General features: G+C 42.9%; 1 protein-coding gene across 1 annotated transcript; it reads right to left on the bottom strand.

Moving 5' to 3' along the window:
- Nucleotides 1–9,025: 9,025 nt before the first annotated feature.
- Nucleotides 9,026–18,238, bottom strand: NEFM (neurofilament medium). The gene is made up of 4 exons (XM_032228747.1): nucleotides 17,171–18,238; nucleotides 12,974–13,098; nucleotides 9,806–10,829; nucleotides 9,026–9,559 (listed from the first exon to the last, which is right to left on the bottom strand). Exons 1-4 carry the CDS (start codon nucleotides 18,236–18,238, stop codon nucleotides 9,026–9,028), a joined length of 2,751 nt encoding a protein of 916 aa, XP_032084638.1.
- Nucleotides 18,239–18,938: the final 700 nt, after the last annotated feature.

Genomic DNA, 18,938 nt, shown 5'->3' with positions numbered 1-18,938 from the left:
ATATACAACTTTCAGTTGTAAGTATTTATTGACTCATTCCAAAAGTGTTGCCTGAAATATTTAGAATATATTCCATATCAAATAAAGTAGTGATTGAGATATGGACCACATGGCTCCATTGATGGCTTCCCATAAGGGATGAACCAGAAACAAGGAAAGACAGGATTCTATTGGTCCACCAAACTTGTGGGAGGAGTTTGAGTCAAGATCTCTCATAGATCTTGAGAGGTTAGAATAAATGGATTAAAGAGATACCCCTTGTTTGCCAACCTGAGCTGAAAAGATATAAATATTTAAACCCAACTATAATAATTTCCCCAGATACAGTCTTTAGCACCTTCAGAAAAACAAAACTGGGAATAGTCTCCAACAGTGAAGTTAACTCAGCTTGAAGTATATTCAGATGAGATATTTGATGAGTTCAGACAATATGTTTTTGTAGTTCATGAGATCATGATGTATGAGCTACCAATCAGGAAAGGGTTTGTTTGAATTCTAAAGGACCCCAAAGGTTTCTCTTATGTTATGCAAACACTAAAATATATCAGTGATGGGGAAGATCTCCAAGCCTTAGCTAGTCTGACCTTCAAGAAAAAGTTGAAGATACAGAATGACTATATACAGAATGATGAAACAAGTCTTGTTATTATAGAATTCCATGTTCAGCCTTGACAGTTCAAACCTGACCGGACATGGATACTTTTGCCTCTCCACCCAATAGGAAAAAGGTCAATGATGTAAAGTTCTCCCAGGATTCTCCTAGTGCCAGAGTCCATGCGGTGCTAATATGACTGAAGATTATATAGGCTACTATCAGAATATAACATTATTATAAGCTACAATATATAAATAGAGGAAACCCCATTCCATTCCAGCACTGAAAATGGTTAGAAACCAGGCGACTTAGAATTCTAGTCCCACTTTAGGCATAAAAGCCAACTAGGTGACTTTAGGCCAATCATCAGGAAGTTCTAGCCTTGCCTTAGACATGAAATCCAGCTGGGGGCCAAACCTCAGGAGGTCATGAGTTCTAGTCCCACAATAACTATGAAAATGGACTGGGTGACTTTGGGCCAATCACCTGGAGATTGTGAGTTCTAGTCCAGGCTTAGGCATGGAAGCTGGCTGGGTGACTTTGGGCTAATTATTTTCTCTCAGTCTAATCCAACTCACAGAGTTGTGGAGAAAATAGGAAGAAAGAGGATTAGGTAGGGGTTTTTTTTGTCTTGAGTTATTTATAAAAACAATACAGGTGGGATAAAAATAAATACATAAATGACATCCAAATGAAAAGTCTGCATAAAAACATCCAAGCTCAGAGAGCACCAAGAACTCCACGGATTACATATTTTCCCAGAACTTCTGGAAAAAACAGGTCAACATAGTAGCTGATTGAATTATGCAAATTATTGTGTCCAACACTTTCAAAGTGAAAAAAGATTGTGCCGGAGCCAAATTGATGCGATTCGTAAAGGAATTCTGAAGACAATGCCTCAAGGGCCTATTAGAGCATTTTGCAGAGCACAAAGAATAGCAAATGGATAAATTAGGAAAAGCACAAAATTGGTGCCTGATGGGACCATGCGATGGACATGTGGGTACTCGGCAGGGACTTGAACTTTCGTTTGAATGGGGAAAACCTGGAAACTTTCAGATTCAGGTTTTCCCAGATGTGTCAATATGACATATCTAATAAAGTGGAACTTTGAGAAACCTCAAGCCTTGGAGTCTCCTTTCGTTAGGGGTGTTACTTGGAACCCTGACACATAAGCTTTAAAGCAGGGGTGTCCATCCTTGGCAACTTTAAGACCTGAGGACTTTAGCGCCCAGAATTCTGGAAGTTGAAGTGCAAAGATCTTAAGGTTTCCAAGGTTGAACACTTGTGCTCTAAAGTATAGGAAATCAAACCACATTATCCTGTGAGAAAATCAAACGAACAGCTTCCAATTATAGTGATGTTTACATACAGTGCTAGAAAAAAACCAATTATACAGAACTTCCAGAAGTCTTATTTTTAACTCAGGGACAGACAATTTAAGGTTTCCCTGATTATTGGACTAGACTAGAATATCAGCCCTGGAGCAATTTCCCCCCTGGCATCTTCAGGGCTGCCACAACGGAGCTGAGCTGAGCTGTGGGAACAGGGGTTGGGGGGAAGAAATAGCTGGGGGATTGCAGCCAAAATAAAATTCTTTCTTCTGAGAACCAAGGACTTTCCCACCAGGTGCAAGGCGATGGATTTGAGACTCTTGGCCTGATTGGACCATGGGATGGATTGCCTGGGCAGGGAAAAGAAAACTTTACTTTTAACTAGGAGGAAACCCAAGTGGGGTTTAGAATCGGCTTTCCCCATATGTGCCAATATGAATGCCTAATAAATTTATGCTTTGAGGAACATGTCTGCCTTGGAGTTTTGATTCCTTTGGGTGTGTTACTTGGAAACCTGACATAGAGATCCTAATGTCTTGCTGTTGGCCATAATGGTTGTGTTTAGTGAGGGCTGAAACAAGCACTCAAATGCTTAGCGGTATCTGGTTTTTTACCTTTTACTGCTTAAGCTATTGACTAATCAATGAAAAACAACACTGAATATTGGCTTACAAAGTCAATATTGTAAATGCTAGCAAATTTTCAATTGACCTGAAGTCCCCTCTTGTAATTTGTTCACATCTTTCCCCAAATCCAGTTCTTGCATTCATTTGCTTGAAAGAACAAATTCTCTATTCAGAAGTATGTTCCCCTTGAATTCAGTGCAAATACTGCACGGGATAAACTACCGTTTCATTTACAAGCTCCCTGTCACTTTTGCAGAATCAGCACTATAAGCTGGAGGAAAGCTTAGTATCTGAAACAGGGGATAACCCAGAGTTGTTTTTCCCCCTGATGCAACTATTAGTCACTAGGAATATCCATTATGTTTATGAACTCTGGAGTTGGACCAGGTTTTTTTTTTTTGACGCATTGCAACAAAAGAGGAGGAAACCAGCAATAGCAATGAATAAAGAGAACAGAGCACAGGACAACTCTGTTGGCTATTGAAAGGGCTACTTAGCAAATGAATTGACATCAAGGTCATTTTTCAAGAATAGATGACATCAAGAATAGATAACGAGAAGGGCGAAACCAGATGGAAGCAAGAGAGAACAACCTACACAGTTGAAATGGAGCCTTTCTCAAAGGGCTGGATGAAGAGTGAGGTCTTTAAGACCGTTCAATTTACCAGTAGAGTGGGGGATCTTTGGGGTCTTGATGTGGGAACCTCATTTTAGAGGGCAGATGTAGTTACACAGAAGGCAAGCTTCCAGGTTCTCAATAGAAGGCCTCGTTTAATAGAAGGAACCTGGAGTGTGCCAGCCGTACCACACTGAATCAGCTGGGCAAATATTATGGGAGACGGATTACTTTTATGTTTTTGTGAATGATGCTTTTCAAATTTTGTTCTCCAGCTTTCCTAGAATTTGCATTTTGCCTTGTGGCTCCTTCTACATGTTGCCTTGTGGCTCCTTCTACCAATCTACAGAGAAGTTCACTTGGTAAAGTTGAGTCTGTCTCTCTATCCAGCACACTTCCCAGGTTTGTTCATTATGAGGGGAATAAATAGAGAAAGGGATATTATCTAGATGGACTTCAGCTCTTAAGACAAAAGGCAGGATGAACATTTAACAAGATTGGCCAAATGTCTGTGGCGATTCTCAATCATCCAGGTCATGGTTGTCCCAAAAGTTCTTTCCCAAAAGGCAACTGGAGTTTCTTGGTTTTTTCTCTTGAGAACTGAAGAATCTTCTTGGATGAGAAGCAAAACATTTTCAAGGAAAAAAAACCTAAGAAAGTCCAGTTGCCTTTTAGAAAAGCACATTTAGGATCTAACAAGATTTTGAGGTTGTTTGTCACCCAGAGTCACTTGCTGAGATGGGCAGACATACAGATAGAATGAATAAATAACAAATAAAAAATGATTAATTATTTGCTTACTATTCATTTTCTGTTTTCTGAACAATTTTTCCTAAGGACAGGTCAATTGGTATGAAAGATTGCTTAATTTTATTGATTAATGTGCAAGCTTTTTGTGGGGGGGGGGGAGATACAATGTTGGCATATCCCCCCTGATTTTTGGTATACCAGAGTAGGCAATCAGATTCATTTTTTGGGTAGTCCTGAATCTTCCGCAACTGCTGAAAAATAAATGGTGCAGTTTCGAGCTATTTTGAGACAGATAACAGGTGGAACAAAGGAAAAACATATAAAACAGGCACAATGCCAGAGTAACATCAAAAAAAAAATCTTAATTCCAGTGCATTCCATAACTTATCCCAAAGGTGCTTTTTCCAAGAGGCAACTGGACTTTTTTTTTCTTTGAAGATATTTTGTTTCTCATCCAAGAAGCTTCTTCAGTTCTGACTGGATGGTTGGAATTGAAGGATTTATATTTCTTGCAGACAGCTGGTCATTTGCATCCTTTTGATTGGTGGTTCTATTCATTGAGGCGCTTGGAGGTTTGTCTGTGTCCTCAGGGTCACCTGAGTGATGCAAATGGGTGTGATGCTTTCTTGGAACTGCTGAAAGGAGAACAAATCCATCAGGACAAGACTCAGCAGTCCATCTGCATTTAAAAGACAAAGGCTACTCCTTTGAAGACAACAAAGACCACATTTTGGACAGAGAGGACTGCTTGTTTGAAAGAGGGGTCAAAGAGGCCATCTATGTCAAAACTGAACAGCCTTCTCTCAACAGAGGGGGAGGGATATGACAATATTTCTTTCCAGTCTACAACACAATCTTTTCAGCAGTTCCAACACCCATTTGTACTATTTGTGACCCTGAGGACACAGATAAACCTCCAAGTGGCCTCAATGACTCTCTAAAAGTATGTAAATGACCAACTGTCTCCAGGGAATATAAATCAGTGGTTCTATTCAGCCAGGTCTATCCGGTTCAGGTGAACCAGTAGCGGTGGTGATGGGAGGCTCCACCCACCCACCCAGACGACATCATGTCCCATTTTTGACACTGCGCATGCATGGAAGGTTCTGTGTTCATGCTCACATTTGCGAACCAGTAGTGAAGGTAAGTTGATTTCACCCCTGATATAAATCCTTCCATTCCCCTCCATCCAGTCAGAGCTGAAGAAGCTTCTTTGATGAGAAGTGAAATGTTTTTGAAGAAAAACAAGAAAGTCCAGTTGCTTCTTGAAAAAGCACCGTGGAACAACCATGACCTGGATGGCTGAGAATATCCATAGACATTCCAAAACTTATCTCCCCAATTCTAGTGGTTCTAGTATATTTGAACATCACGTTAGGCTTGTGGAATAATCATTCTGGTAGGTTGTCCTTGTGGGTTAGCATGTTGTGGGAACTCATAGTGTTTGGTTAATTCTTATTTCAACAATGCCAGAAAATTGGTTAATTCAGTACCTAATTATGCCTGTTAAATCAGTGCAACATAGCTCTCAAGGACAGTTTATTTATTTATTTATTTATTTATTTATTTATTTATTTATTTATTTGTCTTGTATGCCACCCAATCCCGGAGGACTCCGGGCGGCTCACAAAAGACAAGGGAAAGGGGGGGGAACGAGACAAAGACAACATATTAAAAACAAAACCAACATTCACAATTTCCGTGGAGGTAGATGCTTCTCAGCTCCGCCCAGCCTGCTGGAACAGCCAGGACTTGGTGGCTTTGCGGAAGGCCGGGAGGGTAGTAAGGGTCTGGATCTCAACAGGGAGCTCGTTCCAGAGGGCCGGAGCTGCAACAGAGAAGGCTCTTCCCTGGGGAGTCGCCAGCCGACATTGGCTGGCAGATGGAATCCGGAGGAGACCCAACCTGTGCGATCTAATTGGTCTGAGAGGTAATCGGCAGGAGGCGGTCTCTCAGGTACCCAGGTCCGATGCCATGTAGGGCTTTATAGGTAGTGATCAGCACCTTAAAGCGGATTCGGAGACTAATAGGTAGCCAGTGCAGCTCATGGAGGATAGGTGTAACGTGGGTGTACCTTGGTGCACCCACAATCGCTCGCGCGGCTGCATTCTGGACTAATTGGAGTCTTCAAACACTCTTCAAGGGCAGCCCCATGTAGAGCACATTACAATAATCCAGTCACAAGGGCGTGAGTGACTGTCTGAAGGGCCGCCCGATCCAGGTAGGGTCGCAATTGGTGCACCAGGCGGACCTGGGCAAAGTTGTTAACAAGCAGTGTGGAACAATTGCATTTTAGGTCCTATTTTGGTGGGCTTCCTAGAATTGTTCAGTTGGCCAACATGCGAGCAGGATGCTGTATTAGATAAAAACCAATATAGGCTCATTCTTCTTAAATCATGATGTTTAGAGTAGGAATATGCATTATTAATCCCATTTAGGACTCGTGCTCAATGTCCAGAAACTGAGATAACTTCCTAAGATGGTCTCCAGTTTGTCCATGACACAGAACTGTAAACTTGTCAAAAACTCTGTTTTTGGTGAGTTCCTATAGAAAGTCCTCTTATCTCCTGGATTCTTTTATGCTCTTTGAGTCTGAGCATCTCATTAATACTTTCAGCTGATATTTAATGTATTGATATTATTGAACAGTTAGATAATGCTGAGACATTTTCTCTCCCCACCCAAAATATCTCAAAGGTTGAAGAAGTTAAATTTGGCAGTACATTGGGTGCTTACTTTCTTCTAAAGCAACTTTTCCCAACACAACCCCATATTAAGGTATCAAATCCCACCAATATGACGGGAATTGCAGTTCAACACATTAGAAGGGCTGGATTATAATTATAGTTCCCATTGAAATAAAATCTTTTTTGTAAAAGCTTAGCAAAGCACTTGGGGGGGGGTGGCATTGTGAAACATCCTCTCTTTATTGGAATTTGTATTCTCTTTTCCTTCAAGTTATCCAACGTTAGAATACAAAGACTAGTTCGCATTGTACAAACTTGTTCAAATTCACCCTCACCATTAAAAGGATATGGTTCAGAATGCCTTGCAAACTTACCTATTTCCTAGTGGGCTCAACTATTCACTCCAAGGTGCCTGTGCTCACAGGTGTGCACCTGTGCTTAAAAAAGAACCAAATTCAGAATCCTTTCTAAAGCAATATTTTGGTTATGGACTCAAATGATTATTTCTTTTGCAATTCAACGATTGTGACCTAACAGCCGAAGAAAGAAATCTCTCAGGATCAAATTATATATTATTTTAGAGAAAACCTCCCATTTATTTGTCCCAAAATGTGCTTTCTCTACAGGGAGCTGGACTTTCTTATTTGTCTTCGAAGACGTTTCACTTCTCATCCAAGAAGCTTCTTCAGCTCTGACTTCTTGGATGTCAATCATCACCTGGATGACTGAGAATCTCCATTGATACTTGCATTTATTTCTTTGTTTTGTTGATTTGTCTGGGAGATCTAGATGGATAGAGATTATTTTATTTAATTCCACAAGTACAGCTATACCCTTGTGCATGTACATATCCCTTATATTTGGGCCGTGTTGAGAACAAGCAGAGAATTACATTTCCTGCTGCAGGGATTTCCTTCCAATCTGTGATCCCTCAAAACACCAAGTTGCAATGGGAGAAGACATTTAATTCCAAGAGCTACTGGATTGTGTTACTTTTACTTTTAATTTGGGCTTTCTTCCCTGCAAAGTGCCAGTTGTGCACTAAATAGTCCTGCAGATGTGTGAGAATTGGGAGTGTGATTTTGAATGTACTTCTGCAGTTTAGTTTTTCAAGTTCTGTGCTCTTAGATAACCGCAAAGACTGTTCTGACGTAGGTTTCCCTAAAGCACGAAGCCAACTCCTCGTTCCAATAGAACCCCTTTTATTTAGGTTAAAGGGAATTCCTCTCCAGCAAAGTCTAGGCAACAGTCTTCCATGAGATTTCACAACTACAGACCTTTATCAGGCTTGGAGAGCTGCCAGGCCGATATCTTCCACTCTGTAGCAGACAATACTTGACAAGAAGTCAGGAACAGGTCTTCACTCTATTGAATTGAACTAATTGTCTCCTGCAAACTCCCTTCCCCTTTCTCTCCTCTTTAATCCCTATGGGAGGGGCCATTCACCATCCATCTGTGCCTTTACTCCCGAGTCGGCCCTTGTTACTTAGCTGTTCCCTTCTCCTGGCAGCTTTGCACATGTGCACATCAGGAACAGGCTCCAGCTGTTCTTCTGCCTCACTGATCTCCGACTCCAAAGGCAGCTGGTAACTATCAGACTGCCCTGGCCCCATCTCTCTGCCTCCGATGCAGAGAACTCACCAGAGCCTTCCCCAGACTTTAGGAGTAACCCATGTTCCTCCCAAACCTCCTCACTGTCTGAGTCTGCCATCAGCTGCACTGGACACTGGCGGATCACAACGAAGAATTACCTAACCCTTAAAACATTGGACCTCAGAGAAAGCAAAGACTCCAGCAAACCAAGCTCATTTCCAATATGACCTTTATTGAGCACAAATGGCTGTGACTGCTTAACATCAAACAACAAAAGGTTGCATACTGTGCATGTCAACATAGGTTCTCTCACGGACAGAAGTCCCTCTTAATTGCACCAGTGAGGTAAACATAATTGTTAAGTAGCTTAAGGCTAGGAGAATTCAGGGTATTTTTTTTTGTTTTAAAAATCATTCTTTTGTTATTGTTTATTTGGCTCAGTTTATTCTTTGCATAATACATCTGAAGACATTCCTCAGAAGCATCCAAACAGCAGCTTAGGAAAATTCAGCGACGTCCCCTGGAACAGTAACAGCTCATGCATGATTTTTTAAAAAAACAAAACCCAAAAAGAAAATCCCAAAGTTCTGCAGAGGGAGTGCACCGGGCTTGCATGCATCCCCTCCCCAACCCCTGGGTATGGTATGGCACAGAAATCATAAATATATCAGAAAAAAGGAAAACCGTCAGTCCTTTTGGAGATGCCATGAGAGAACCTGTTCTGCTTAGAAGCCGCCACTTTCATGCATTTTTTTTTGCAGCTGTCGTATGGCTTAACCTTTTGCACTAATCCAAGCTCTTTAGAGAAGGGGAATTGATTTATTTTAGTCACCGTTTTCCTTGATTTCTTTGACTATGGCATGTGAAGAAGTCACCTTCTCCACCGTCTTGGTGGACACCAATTTCTCCTCCACGGCATCATCATGTTCTTCTGTCTTCTGGGTGACGGTTACAGACTTGGTGATGTAGGTGGTGGTTCCGTCACCTTCACTGGTGATCTTCTCAACTTTTTTGGTCACCACAACTTTCTCTTCGCTCTTCTCCTTCTTCTCTTCAGAGGGGCTCACATCCAGACCATTGGTGATGACACCTTTATCTTCTTCTTGCTTTGAGTCATCTTCCTCCCCCTTATCGTCAACCTCCCCATTGATTGCTATGTCTTCTTTAGTTGATTCCTTTGAACTTTTTTCTTTTGATTCTTTTCCTGCACCAACCGTGGTTGCCTTTGTGGTGGAGATAACCTCTTCCACGTCTTTCACTGGGGATCTTGGCTTTTCAGGAGAAGCTGCCTTCTCTGGAGTCCCTGCCTTCCCTGGAGAGGCTGCCTTCTCTGGAGTCCCTGCTTTCTCTGGAGAAGCCTTCTCTGGAGTCCCTGCTTTCTCTGGAGATGCTGCCTTCTCTGGAGTCCCTGCTTTCTCTGGAGAAGCCTTCTCTGGAGTCCCTGCTTTCTCTGGAGATGCTGCCTTCTCTGGAGTCCCTGCTTTTTCTGGAGATGCTGCCTTCTCTGGAATCCCTGCTTTCTCTGGAGAGGCTGCTTTGTCTAGAGTCCCTGCTTTTTCTGGAGTTCCAGCTGTCTCTGGAGTCCCTGCTTTTTCTGGAGATGCTGCCTTATCTGGAGTCCCTGCTTTCTCTGGAGAGGCTGCTTTCTCTGGAGTCCCTGGTTTTTCTGGAGTTCCAACCTTCTCTGGAGTCCCTGCTTTTTCTGGAGAAGCTGCCTTCTCTGGAGTCCCTGCCTTCTCTGGAGTCCCTGCTTTTTCTGGAGAAGCTGCCTTCTCTGGAGTTCCTGCTTTTTCTGGAGTCCCTGCCTTCTCTGGGGAGGCTGCCTTCTCTGGAGTTCCTGCTTTCTCTGGAGTCCCAGCCTTTTCTGGGCTGCCTGCTTTCCCTGGAGATCCTTTGTCTGGAGTGCTTGGTTTTTCAGGAGATGCTATTTTTGCTGGGGATTCTGCTTTCTCTGTTTCTTCTTCTTCCTCTTCTACTGCCTCGCCCTCTTGATCACCCCCTTCATCTTCTTTACTTTCTTCTGTCACAGGTGATTTGGGAGGTGATTTAGGAGGAGATGTTTTCACCTTTTCTACCTTCTCTGGTGCAATGACTTCTTCTATATCTCCTTCAGGCTCTTCTGCTACTTCAGGCTCAGCTTCCTCAGCTTCTCCTTCACCTGCCTCTTCTTCTGCTTCTTCCTCACCTTCTTCCTTTTCACTTTTTTCGTCTTCTTTTTCTGATCCTTCTTGTGCCTCATCAGATTTCGCACCTTCCTCTTCCTCCTCCTCCTCCTCTTCTTCTCCTTCCTCTTCTGGGGCTGCAGCTGCAACTTCAGCCTTTTCCATTGCTATAATTTCCTCTTCTAGAACTTCCTCCTCCTTTTCTTCACTTGCTAGACTTTCTGCAGCCAGTTCTTCAGCCATGGCTTCAAGAGCTTCATCCAATTCAGATTTCTCATTCTCTACTTTGGTCTCTTCAATTATTTCTTCTACAAACTTGTGTTGGACCTTTAATTTTGGTGGTTCAGCTTTTGATTTCTGTATTTTGGTAGTTATTGTTACGGAAGGTTGCCTATGTGTGAATGTTGGCCCAGTGATGCTTCCAGAAAAGGCACTGAATCTTGTTTCTTCACCCTCAAGAAGTTTCCTACAGAAATAAGAGGGAAAATGTTAATATGCATCACCAATATCTCAAGGCAAAGGTGTGCATGCATACGTGTGCATATAGCAACAGCACTTAGATTTATATACCACTTCACACTCACTTTACAGCCCTCTCTAAGCGGTTTACAGAGACAGCATAATGACCCCAACAATCTGGCTCCTCATTTTACTGACCTCGGAAGGATGGAACTTGAGCCAGTCAAGATCGAACTCCAGGTGGTGGGCAGAGTCAACCTACAATACTGCTCTCTAACTACTGCGCCACCATGACAGGAATAGCATAGCAATAGCAACAGTCCTTAGACTTATATACCACTTCACAGTGCTTTATAGCCCTCTCTAAGTGGTTTGCAGTATCAACCTAGTGCCTCCATCAATCTGATCCTCATTTTACCAACCTCAAATGATGGAAGGCTGAGTCAACTGTGCACTGGTGAGAATTGAACCCCTGGCAGTCAGCAGAATTAGCCTGCAATACTCTATTCTAACCCCTGTTCTTTGTATACATCCTCCTGCACACCCAAAGACAGATGGACCTCTCTGTAAGAAGCTGAAATAGGTTTAAATAATTCTTTCTTTAGTAAAGAGAGCAGTGACATCTTGCGCTTCTTAATAGTCTTAATATTCTATTTCTGAACCACTTTGCTGATGTGAGTGGAAGAGATTGGTCATTAACTTCCAATTCATGTCTTCCTCTCAAGATTAAGAAATGTAGAGGAAACAACAACTGGCTCCGTTACTTCCCTTACATCTGCATAATTTATATCTTCATTTTCCAGATTATGTATATTTCTGAGAGATCATTCATGAATGCAAAGAGGAGTCTACTTTTAGAAGTACTAAGAATCCTTGTATTGCTTTGAAGAACCTTTGCATTGGTTTAAAGACATGTTGCATGAGCTGGAATGCAGATTAGGCCCACTGACCATTCCAAATATTTTTTTAAATCAGTGACAGTATACTTAAAATTCAGCTGAACTGTGCCCTTTACATAATTTTTTTTTCTTTTTGTAGTAAACTAATAACAAACTACAGTTGTTGCTATTTCCCCCAGGAACAGTTAGCAACTTTGAATGCCAACTGGAATTTCTAACTATTGTCTGCAAATAATACTCCATGTACTAAATTAATCCTTTTGTTCATTAAAGTGAACAAAAAATTCGAATCATTAAAATGAAAGGTAAGATTTCTATTAAGAGCAATTCCCTTTGCATATATGCATATTATCACATTCTAGCACTTTCAAAATAGATCTATGTTGGAAACAATTAAACTCTTCAGGGAAGTTTAAATATTTACTATAATGACTTATTGACATAGAACTAAAATCTCTTCCTGGATAAAAAAAAAATACAGGCATATAGTATCCAGTAGCAGCATCCAAGTAACAATTTTTTTTAAAAAAATCCTTTATTTATTACCATAGCCAACAAGGATCAATTGCATTATTTGTTTGGGAACCTGTAGTCAAAATAATTCCCCTAGATTAGCAATCTCCCGGAACTTGTATATTTGACTTTTGGAAAAAATCCAAAATAATCCTATGATACTAATGTGAAATTAAAAATGAAAACAAAAAAAACTTTGAAAGTTCACTTTAATTTTCCTTTGGGGGGGTTTCTAAAGGTGTTTAAAAGAAGAAAATCTTCCATTATGGGGTGCACCAGCTACATTTTGTAAAATGAGAAAGGGAAAAAAATGAACTTCAAGAAACAGCACACACTACTAGTCCTACTGATTTCAGCAAGGACTGTGTTAATATGATAGTTCCATAGCATAACAAATAAACTTAAATATAAGTTTGGTTGATTTCATCAGGAAATAATTAATAATTGCACTTAGGACAAAAGCATACTCCATTGAAACTCACAGTTGATCTCTTTCAAGCCAATAAATGTTCCATCAAAGGAATTGGGTAGCTTTCTACTACACAGAAAAAAAAAGTTACTTAAGCAGCAGAAAACATGATTACTTGACCAGATATCAATTCAAAGAGTGCTAAGATGCCAGTGAAACTCCCTGCTAGCAGTCACAGTGCCTCCTCTGTTGCAGTTGAGTTTTGCTGCAGCTAAAAGTGTCTGCAATCGAAATGCCTGTCTGGTTAGATCTGCATTGCGTTCTCAATACCTGTAGGCAGCAATTTCGATATCGAGAGCCATCTTGACATTGAGGAGATCTTGGTATTCCCTCAAATGACGGGCCATCTCCCACTTTGTACCTCTCAGCTCATTTTCAAGCTGTTGGATCGTGTCCTGCAACCAAGAACATAGATGGTTCTTGAGGATGGGTACAAAAAAAAATCTCAGGCACATTTGGACATGGGGGTGGAGGGGCGGGGCATGGAATTGAAGGAGAAAGTAAAGTGGGGAAGATGGCAAACTAGAAACAGAGATAAAAACAACCAGATTGAAAGTAGAATTGAAGGATAATGAATTCAAAATACTATCTTGACCAGAATTACTCTAATAGAACAAATTTTTTTACAGCATTATAAAAACACCCAGTGCTGAGATTCTGGAAGCTCAAAGTTAAGAAGCAATAGATTGAGGAAAATCCTAGGATGCTATTATTTGTTTGTAGAGAAGATCCTTACTGGAGTATCCCTTTTATTAATTTTTTTAAATAACTATTTTTTAAAAAATTAACTTTTCCAACCTGGCACTCTCTAATTGCTTTGGACCACAATTCCCATCAAGTCCCATAGTTGGCCAAGCTGGCCAAGGCAGATGGGAATTGCAGTTTGTTGGGGGCTCCAGGCTAAAAAAAAAGGCTGATTCTAAAAAATATCAACATTCTGATGGTTATCTGGACTGTTTTCCTTTATAAATCATGCCATTTTTGTGAAAATAAATGTTGGCATCTTGAGAATCAAAATAATCTCATTTGGGCAGGAAAGGGGCATCTTGAAAAATGATATCTTTTCTAACAACAAAAATGCCTGTAACTGTTTGTACTGCGTAGACATCTTTCTCTGAGTCAGCACTGATTTGCCTAGTTTAGTCCCTGAAGTTTTGTTGGTAAAATTTTGGAAGTGGTTTGCCATTGCCTGCCTCCTAGGGCCGAGAGTGGGTAACTGGCCCAAAGTCACCCAGTTCTGCCTAAGGTAGGAGGGAAACCAAGGTTTGCTGGTCTGTAGCTGGGTGACTTAACCACTAGACTAAACTGACGCTCTGCAGCAAAGTACTTAAGATTATTTATGTGCTGCAGCTAAAATGGTTAGCCGAGATGATTATTTTTTAACCAGTCAGCTTTGATCTGAATAGTGAGAAGTAACTGTTTTTCCAATTTTGGCTCAGCCTCCTGAAAAGGATCTTTATCCAAAGATCCTCTGGAATAGCATTTCAATGACAGCAAGAAAAGATAATTGAGAGGCGGGAGTGGATATCACTTCCTCTGCTGTCTGCAGTTCAGTTTTGGCAAGGTAGATGATACAGCAAAAGTAATAATTATACCCTAATCAAATCCTAAGGAATTTAATACAGGTTAATATTAAATCTCCAGAACTCATGCAAACAATACAGTACTTAACACACGAGACATATTTCCCATGTCTGTAAGATTTTCACTAAAAAAAGAAAAATATTGGGGCAAAGAATTTGGGAAATCTCTGCAACTGGGATCTTCATGATATTCAGATAATTCCAGCAGCGCAAGAGATTTTCTCTAGGAAATTCCAATGAATGTTTGGTTTTAAGTCTGCATTACAAAATGAATTTTTGGCATAAAAAGAAAGCTGGGGGCTATTAAGAGTATTTGCTCTGCATGGGATATTGCAGGCATACATCCCATCACTGTTTCTATTATATACTTCTGCAATGACCAGTTTTGCAGCTGCAAGGGAGATGACACTGCATCAATTTCTAAAATACCGGTAAGCCGGATGTTAAACTATCCCCAGAAACACAGCCTATCCTATCCAATCTGTTTGCTGACTGAGGTTTATCCTAGGTTTAAAGGATTACATTTCTTTTTTCAATGCTCAATGTCACCCAAGAGGATTTTTTTAAAAAAAGTTTCCTTCTGATGCCAGCCAGATAACTTTATGACTTTTCATGCCAGAAAGTTCTGCATTGCAGAACCTTGAGTTGGATTGGACAGGATAAGACTGCATTTTAGACGGATGGACTTCCTTTTCTGGATTTTCCTTTTCTCTTCTTCCTAAAAGTTAATTCATGGAAAAGTCATTGAGATGTGCAAAGTCTGCTTTCCAAACAAGCCTGATTAGAGATGATTAAAACTGGATCTTAAATAAAAATAGCAGAATAGATTTTTTTCCCCACTGAGTCTGCTTTGAGATTGGCAGAGCAGGTACACTTTCTGCATTGCAGGCAATTGCCTTCTAAAAGCAAATATTCCTCTTCCGTTCAAAAAAATAGCACCCACTGCACAGCACAATGACTGTCATTTTCAGGTCGTAATGAGCAATCTTGCAACTGTCTCTCCAGATTCCTGCTGAGTCATCAGCCTGCAGATGTATTTTGGGGAAGCAATAAGGAAGATAATTCTACCATTCTAGAAATTTGGTTTTTCTATTGCAGGTAAGCTTAAAGTAAAGCTTTACATGCAAATTTTTCCGTTATATCCTTTTATTCCCCCTCCCCCCCAATTTATAGCCTCTTATAGGTCGGTAGAAAAAAAATAATAAATGCAAGAATAGAACATTCCTGATTTGTTGCTTATTTCAACTCTTCCTTGCTTTAAAACAGTTAATGGAGTTATAAAAAAACCCCTACTTATAGGACATGGCTTACAACCCATGCTTTGCAATTCAGACACAGAATCATATTTGATGCTCAAGCATAATACTTGAAATATTTATCAGTGCTGCCAACTCAAAAGAACATCATTCACAAGTGCCCCCCCCATCCATTTTTGGATGCTGTTGAAGAGGCAGGTTTGATTAAGCTAATTAGTAATTAAGGAAATCCACTGAACATTTATTAAAATGTTCCAATTTATTCCTTTTGTATAGTGAATCTCTCCTATTTTGCCTTTTTAAAACTGATCCTGTGGGGTTTTCTTGGGTCTATATTAGTAACCCCGAGAAAGAAATCAGAACTTGAATTAACTTTGAAGCCAGTTCCACAGCTTTCTCTAATAATAATAGCAGTTGGAAATGGGTTGCTGGAACTCTGTACAGGACCAATTTTTGTTCGCCAATCCCTTTTTAGCAGCTGCATTTTGAGAGAGGAAACCCCCCAAAATTGCATTTCTTTCCATCCCAAGTCCTCTCCCTCAAGCATCTTCTGATCCAGTGTGAATTCCATTTGATGGAGATCACTTGCTGATATTCTTCCCAATTTGTGCATTTTTGGATGGCCTGAAATAAAAGTATGACTTTTTTTAAAAAAAGGACCTTATTTTTGTCATGCATTTTGAAGTGCCATTATTTCCAGTTCCAACAGCCCCATTCTCAGTTACAGGAAGAGCATCTCTTGAGGTGATGTTCTACATAATATAAGAATGTCTTCTTCCTCCTTGCTCCATTTCCCCCTCCCTTTTGTGGCATCCCTCAAGAAGCTGTGCAAGGTCTCCTCTCTCTGCGCCACTGGCAGAAATTCTTGGGCTGGCACACGCACACTTCCTATTGGTGGAAACTGCCAAAAAAAAAAAAGACATTGGAAGGAAGCCCGGAAGAATGGAAAAGCAAGAGGCATCTCACAGAAGTGTTGTGACAGGGGATCTATTCCCAAAAGAGAACTAAAGAGAAATTTTCTGTAGTCACTCCCATTTTATAAATGGATTTTTCCCTGGAGCTATAACTTATGAATTCCACTTCGAGTCAAACTGGCAGGGACGTCACAAGTGCTCTCCCATTTAGTAGGGATGGTTGATCTAATGAGGGAGGGAGAGAGCTTTCCCTTCCCTTCCTTGCCTGCCCCTCCCAGTTCCATTATGTCTGAAAGCTGGCAAAATCCCCATTTGACAGTGGGCCTCTTCCTACCCTAGTTCCACCCCCCACAGCCCTAATGTTAAAGCTGAACACCCCCCCCCCCTAACTTCTTTCTCATGGAGGTGGGTCCCCTGGTACTTCGTCATCCCCCTCCCATTGACCTCTCCTATATCATATTAGTTTTAACTTAGACAGGATGGGGTCTTTCTTCCCCAGTTGGTGTAGAGACCTGGGAAATGCTTTGTCATTTCCCAGTTCCACCCTGCCACACCCCCTTTGATTTAATCTTCATCTATCCATGAATAGGAGGCCCCTCCTCCTTCATTCCACCCCTCCCCCGCTGTGGTAGTTTCCAGCGGTCTACAAACTCTATAAAGAACCCGATCCAGGAAGAGTCCCCCCCAGATCATCTATCCGAGCCCCGTACTTACTTGGTAAGTGGAGAGATCCTGGTTGTGGCGTTCCTCAAAGTCATTCAGCTGGCGCTCTAGGGACTCCTTCGTGCCGCGGACGGACTCCAACTCGATGCTCTTGGCCTGGAGCTGCCGCCGGTACTCGGAGATCTCTTCCTTGGCGGAGCGGATGGCTTCCTTGTTGTGCTCGGCAGCCTCGGTGAGCTTGGCGTAACGGCACTTGAACCATTCCTCGGCCTGGACCATGTTCTGGTCGGAGTGGCACTCGAGTTGGGAGCGGATCTCCTTGAGGGCGGCCGAGAGGTCGGTCTTCAGGTAGTCCTTGCGCTCGACGGAGACGTGCGAGGCCTGGATCTGGGCCAGCAGATCGGCCACCTCTTCCTCATGGTTGTTGCGCAGGAAGGCCACCTCGTCCAGCAGAGACTGCACCTTCTTGTCCAGCTCGACCTTCACCATGGACGCCTCCTCCATGTCCTTCCGCAGGGCGCGGGTGATGGCGTCGGCATCCTCGTGGAGGCGCGCCTCGTCCTCGAAGCGCTCCTTCAAGCGCTGGATGTCCTCCTCCAGGTGGTCCGAGTCGAGCTGCAGCGCCGCCTTCTCGTGGTTGACCTGCTCCAGGGCAACGCGGAGCTCGCGCAGCTCGTGCTCCAGGGCGACGCCCAGTTGCGAGCGGCCCACCTGCTTCTGCCGCAGGGCGCCCAGCTCGGCTTCCAGCTCCTTGTTCTGCTGCTCCAGCGAGTGCACCTTCTCAATGTAGCCGGCGAAGCGGTCGTTCAGCCCCTGCAGCTGCTCCTTCTCGTTGGAGCGGGACAACTTCATCTCCATCGTCCCGCCGCCGCCGTTGAAGAGCGACGACTGGCTGAGCTCGAGGCTCTCGGTGGAGCTCAGCACCGTCGAGCCGTAAGAAGTCCGCGCTGGGCCCACATTGCGCTTATAGGTCGAGGAGGCCGGGCTGGGCGAGCTCCGAGACCAGGACTGAGAACGGAAGCCGCTCGACGGCGACACGCTGGCCCGGCTGAAAGTGGCCCGGCTCTCGGCCATCCGCCGGTAAGACGGGTTGCTCAGCGGCTCCAGCGTGTAACTCATATTGGAAGACTTAGGAGAGGCGCCTTGGGCGGGTTTCCCGGCAGCGGACGACTCTGGAAAGCGGCGCCTTTTATATCGGAGCCGCACATTGTCTCCGAAGGGGGCGGGCCGGCCGGTATCGCGCGTGCCGGGGGAGGCGTGGCCAAGGGCCTCGAAGTCCCACCCTTCGCGGCCAAGCCACGCCTTTCCCCTCTCGCTTTCTCCCCGGCCAAGAATTTCAGCCCAATTCCGGATAATCCATGTCTGTCCCATTCACATAACCCTCCTTCTTTTTTCTTCCCTCGGCCTGTATTTCCTCTCTCCTCCTTGTATCTCTTGAATGGCGATGAAAGCTTTAATTCAGAGTGCAAGACGGAGTCACCTTCCTTCCAAAGTTTCGTGGCTTTATGCTTTAGGGTACCAAGTATGCACGGGACTGCATTCATAACCAGGTCTTCCTCTTTTCATGCCTCTTCCCATTGTTTTTATCACTGTTACTCTCCCCGTGGATTCCCCTTGGTTAATTTTTTATCATGCTTTTTCTCGATTCTTCCTCTGCCTTTCACCTTCTCCCCTCCCCGCTCGCTTTCCCCTTAGGCGCCGCAGCTGCAGCAGATCTAGGGAGCAGCCGGCCCAGTTCGCCGCCCTCCCCTCCTCCCAACGCTCTGGAGGCGGCAGGATGGAGAGGGCGGTGGCGGGATGGGGAAGCGCTGCGCCTGAA

Source organism: Thamnophis elegans, chromosome 13 (genome assembly GCF_009769535.1).
Source record: "Thamnophis elegans isolate rThaEle1 chromosome 13, rThaEle1.pri, whole genome shotgun sequence".
NCBI classification, from domain to species: domain Eukaryota; kingdom Metazoa; phylum Chordata; class Lepidosauria; order Squamata; family Colubridae; genus Thamnophis; species Thamnophis elegans.
The sequence above is the reverse complement of the archived record's forward strand: the minus strand, read 5'-3'. Positions and strand labels throughout refer to the sequence as shown.

Bases quoted from the DNA above. Each gene is read 5' to 3' on its own strand.
- NEFM (XM_032228747.1), bottom strand. From the start codon at position 18,238: ATGAGTTACACGCTGGAGCCGCTGAGCAACCCGTCTTACCGGCGGATG. The intron at 10,830-12,973 runs GTATTGAGAACG...TTATTTCTGTAG, and splicing joins ATCGAAATTGCTGCCTACAG to GAAACTTCTTGAGGGTGAAG. The intron at 9,560-9,805 runs GCATCTCCAGAA...ACTCCAGAGAAG, and splicing joins CAGGGACTCCAGATAAGGCA to GCTTCTCCAGAGAAAGCAGG.